Source organism: Lactuca saligna, chromosome 4, assembly GCF_052625555.1.
Source record: "Lactuca saligna cultivar CGN05327 chromosome 4, ASM5262555v1, whole genome shotgun sequence".
Lineage (NCBI taxonomy): Eukaryota > Viridiplantae > Streptophyta > Magnoliopsida > Asterales > Asteraceae > Lactuca > Lactuca saligna.
In genome coordinates, this window is record NC_136420.1 from 321,358,106 (window position 1) to 321,363,419 (window position 5,314).

At 32.0% G+C, this 5,314-nt stretch overlaps 1 protein-coding gene across 1 annotated transcript; it reads left to right on the forward strand.

Annotated features, from left to right (window-relative positions):
• The first annotated feature begins 286 nt into the window (after window positions 1-286).
• On the forward strand, window positions 287-4,721 carry LOC145044051 (putative inactive ATP-dependent zinc metalloprotease FTSHI 3, chloroplastic). Its single transcript, XM_078992855.1, has 5 exons — window positions 287-404; window positions 880-1,698; window positions 2,310-2,633; window positions 3,832-4,132; window positions 4,332-4,721. Exons 2-5 carry the CDS (start codon window positions 895-897, stop codon window positions 4,490-4,492), a joined length of 1,590 nt encoding a protein of 529 aa, XP_078848981.1. The 5' UTR covers window positions 287-404; window positions 880-894; the 3' UTR covers window positions 4,493-4,721.
• Window positions 4,722-5,314: the final 593 nt, after the last annotated feature.

Here is a 5,314-nt window from a genome sequence, read left to right on the forward strand (position 1 = left end):
GAAATCAATCTCATTTGATGTGTACCAATTTGTGCCCACAACCACAAGAAACATGTATAAATAGAAAAATATTATAACTTTATTGTAAAACTAATTTTCAAACAACGTCTCCTTAAAAAAAACCAATTTTATTATTTTAAAAAAAATTTAAAAAAAACTTTATTATATAAATAAATGATTTACCGTTGCTTAAAAGGCCAAATCTATAAATTGGGCCGTGCAAAGAGTCGGTATTTGAAAGAACCCGACCCAATTAGTTTCCATTGAATCAACTGTTTAGTGTTTATCACTTTATCTGCTAGCTCCTGTTTGTATATCACGACACAAAAAATCTTTTATCAAATTCATATCAATCGCTGTTTCGTTAGCTCCGCATTCTTCCCCCGCCATAGCCGAGTTCGGAGGTACGTTAGCTATGTCCAGTTCTCACCTATTAAGATAATCGTATCGTTTTCTTCTCCAAATTACTGTTCGTATATTCAATCTTGTATCTCTGCATCTGTTTTTGTGTTTTTATTTACATTATTGCCTTCTATATATCGATTTTGACCTTATTACCACATAATTATGTATATTTCAAGCATAAACTTATCGAACAAACCCTAGCTTTGATTTTCAGACATCATCCGCCGGATTTTAAGTAGATATTCTGATGTTTGGATTTGAAACGTTTATTTATTGAATACTTGATTATGTTCATTAAGAATGCTGTGGTTTTTTAATGAACTGTGTGCAAATTTCGTTGAAGTGTTCATTAGGAGAATTTTAATGAAGTTTAGGAGGAGACAATAAGACATCATTACTTTATAAAGCAATTTAGCTTAACTACATAAATCAATAAATCACATATTCTTAACCCTAATATCCGTTTTCTTTTAGCCCTAAACATAGAAGATGGATGAAACCAATGAAAACAAAGACACCGATCTGCAAACTGGAGAAAATGATGATCTAAAAAGACAATTATGGAGAAAATTTCGTCCAAAGCTATGGTTTTCAGCCATTTGGAAAAAACATGCTCTTGACTCAAAGCTAAATAGTACCAAAACATTCTTGAAGGCTAACATCATTCCTGCTTCAATCTCTCTAGCAATGGGAATCTGTTATCTCCTCTTGAAATCAAAGGGGCAAAAATGTAAAGTTGCTCCATATTCAGATTTATTGAAAGGTCTACAAGATGGAAGTGTAACAAGGGTTCAATTCAAAGAGAACTCACGTCGTATAATGTACAATAGCAATCCACAGGCTTCTCAAAGTACAAAAATAGTAAAAAAGGAACATTCAAACAACTTTAAAGAAATGGTGACATCTTTTCTTACAAAGTTGTCGAGAAAACCTGAAGGTTTGAATTTGACCGAGTCAAACCAATCAAGGATTGATGTTGAAGTAAAGAAGAGGGACAACAATCATGGTTGGCAGTTTTCTACAAGATACATTGATGATGATTATAGAGAGCTTCTTCATTTAATGAAAGAAAAGGGGACTACATATGGATTAGATCCTGAACCTTTTTATGTTTCGGGTGGGAGGAGGGTATTTTCGACATTATTAAATCAGGCTCCTTCATGGGCTATGTTGTCTCTAGTCGCTCATGGGCTTGGTGGTGGTGGTAGTATTGCAAGAAAACCTAGTAAAAATGATGAGGTTACTTTTGATGATGTTGAAGGTGTTGATGATGCTAAGGCAGAGTTATTGGAGGTAATTCTCTCTCTCTCTCTCTCTCTCTCTCTCTCTCTCTCTAGTTTAAAAAATGGTTATTAATTGTTTTAATTGAGATTTTGTTTTGCTTTTGTTGATAATATTTAGGGTTAGGTGTGTTAGCATGTGCTTTTGATACCATAATTTGTGATAATCACTTTTTATGGTGAATGATTTCGGAAATTCTAATTATAATTAGAGTAAATTACTGAAATCGTCCCTATGGTTTGATTAAAATTGCACGTTTGGTCCCTAACTTTTATTTTGCACTCGGGTCATCCCTATGGTTTGATTTGGTTGTGTTTTTCGTCCCTATGGTTTGGTCAAAATTGCACGTTTGGTCCCTAACTTTTGTTTTGCACTCAGATCGTCCCTAGGGACCAAATGTGCAATTTTGACCAAACCATAGGGACGAAAAACACAACCAAATCAAACCATAGGGATGACCCGAGTGCAAAATAAAAGTTAGGGACCAAACGTGCAATTTTAATCAAACCATAGGGATGATTTCAGTAATTTACTCTTATAATTATTACAAACTTAAAATCCAAAACATCTAGATTTACCTTTACCTTTTACCTTTACCTTAACTAAAACAAAACATCTTGTAGATTGTTTCATGCTTACAAGGTGATTCAAAGTATGACAATCTTGGGGCAAAATTACCTAGAGGGGTACTTCTAGTGGGCCCACCGGGAACCGGGAAAACATTACTAGCCCGTGCAGTGGCCCAAAAGGCGGGGGTCCCGTTTTTTATAACATGTGCAAGTGAATTTGTTGAGTTATTTGTTGGAAGAGGAGCTAGTCGCATAAGGGATCTTTTTAAAGATGCTAGAAAATGTGCACCTTCCATTATTTTCATTGATGAACTCGATGCAGTTGGACTTAAACGTGGTAGAGGATTTAACACTGAGGGTGATCAAACTTTAAACCAAGTAAGTTGCATTTTATTTATTTATTTTTTTTGAGTGGGAGTTTTAATTCCAATGTGGATTGGGCTCGTGTTTGGTATGATGGAATGGAATCAGAAAGGAATGGAATGGAATGGAGACATGTTTGGTTAGCATGAAACGGTGAAAGAATGGAATGGACCATTTAAATATGACTTTTTTGTCATGTATAATTTGAATACTAAATGATTTTGAATTGATACGGAAAGAATAAAATGTTATTTATTTATCTACTCTGATAAATAAAAACCATTTCTGCCACTTGTCATTCCTCATGCATTATGCCATATGTCATTTTGTGGTAATTTTAGATTAAATTATATTTAGATGTCATTTTGTGTTTTTCTTTTTCCATTTTATTAAATTCCATATAATATTTAAATGTAAATTTGTAATAATAAATGCATATCAAATTCATTAAAACAATTTTTATAATTTCGAAATTTCTAAATTGAATCCAATTATTTTAATTGTTTATTTATTTAAATTATTTGTTTAAATTTAAAAGAAAATGAGCACTTCAATTTAATAGTTAAATATTTTTTTCTCTTCCCTTATAAATTCAAACTTTCTAAAATTTTAGATCTTTATATTTGTTTTTGGTTTTTTGAATAAACCCATGTAGTACATGGGTCTCACAACTATATATATATATATATATATATATATATATATATATATATATATATATATATATATATATATATATATATATATATGTATATATATTGCTAAATAAATTGCATACAAACAATTTTTCATGTCGTTTGAAATATATAATGTGTATCTCCGATAGCCGATAGTAAAAAAGTTAATTTATCATTTTACAAAAATGTTAACCGAAAAAAAAGAGCTAAATGTTTTTAACTACACCATGAAATCTTGAAATAGAAGTATAATTCAAATTTATTTCTTACATATTTTTGGAAAATAACAAAATGTAATTCAATTGAAATCGTGAACTTTTCTAAAAACATTATTGATATTTAATGATTATATAAATAAAAGTAAATTATAACTATGACATATCATTCCATTCCTATGTGACACCATACACCACCTTAGTGGGCCACTAAGCACCTGATTTACATCTCACACGATACTTTTAGAGCAGAGCAGTGCGGAACAGCTCAGGGGTTTTACTGTAAAAAGACGTTACAATTTATGTTTCGGTTTTTAACAGTTGTTGACGGAAATGGACGGATTTGAATCGGATAAAAAAGTGGTGGTAATCGCCGCAACAAATAGACCCGAAATGCTGGATTCGGCTTTGCTTCGCGCGGGTCGGTTTTCAAGAAAAGTGTTTGTGAGGGAACCAGATGAAGATGGAAGAAAGCGAATCTTGGGAGTTCATTTTAGAGGTGTACCCCTCGAGGAGGACAAAAACGTCATTTGCGATCTTGTTGCATCTTTAACACCGGGTTTAGTAGGTGCTGACCTGGCAAATATTGTTAATGATGCCGCTCTTCTTGCTGCACGTAGAGGTAAAAGTTTCATGATCAACATGATAATGTGATACAGTAGAACCTGATGAGGAGGGTATTTACGTCTTTTGCACATTCAAATCACTGTCCCATCTTGTTACGGACAAAAACTGCAATTTTTGTCTCATTGATATCAGTCATAGATAGTCAGTCAGGTCAAGGTAAAAGTCTCAATATTTGACTTGTTTGGGTGACATAGGTGGAGTTTGTGTGTCGAGAGATGATGTAATGGAAGCGGTTGAAAGGGCAAAACTGTCATTTGACAATAGACAACAACATGAGGAGTTTAGTGAACAAGAAGCTCGGGAAATCGATTTGATATCATCCCGATTGCTTGGGCAGTCAAGGTTTGACTATTAAACAATAAAAAAAAAAATACTGATTTTCTTTTTGGAGTTGATTTTGGTAAGTATAATTTTTTTTCCACAATGTTAATTAATTTTAACAATATATATCAATTTTAACGTGAGTGGAGTTCAGAGGGAAAAAAGAAAAGAAAAACAGTGAGAGGGCTAATGTCTTGATGACTTGATACATGAAGTCGTGTTATTTTTTTTAGCTTAACCCATAAAGTCCATCTTATATGTGATTTGAAAACATGTTTTAGGTTACTAAAATAATATTTTTAAATAGTTTTTAATAAGAAATAATCACGAAGGATTATTGATTCAACAATCAACATTCCAGATTAATATCAATGAAACATTCTTTTATGGATTCATATCTATGATTCATTATTGTTTTGGGTTTTAACCCACTATTTCACTTTGCCTTGTGGATTTTGAACATATAAAACGATTTCATTTTGGACCAACGATATAACATAGATTGTTTAATTTATAATGTGATTATTAATCTACAACAAACTACCGAACGAGTCAAATGTTATACATTCTAGAATTGACCAAACCTCCGAAACTCAAAAATAATAAAACCAAAAACCGAACTATTATAACTTATGAATAAGTTTGATTTCGGTTTAAAATCTATCCAAATTTAAATCGGATCATGATCCACTTACCTACACGAGTTTATATTGATTTTAATAATATACATCTAAAACAATATCATACTAAGCTCGAAAAAACACCTGTTTGATTCCTGTTTCGAAATAGAACTGTCTAAATCAAAAACCGATTTCTGAAAATGATGTTAAACAGCAAACCAAATCAAATATAGGCA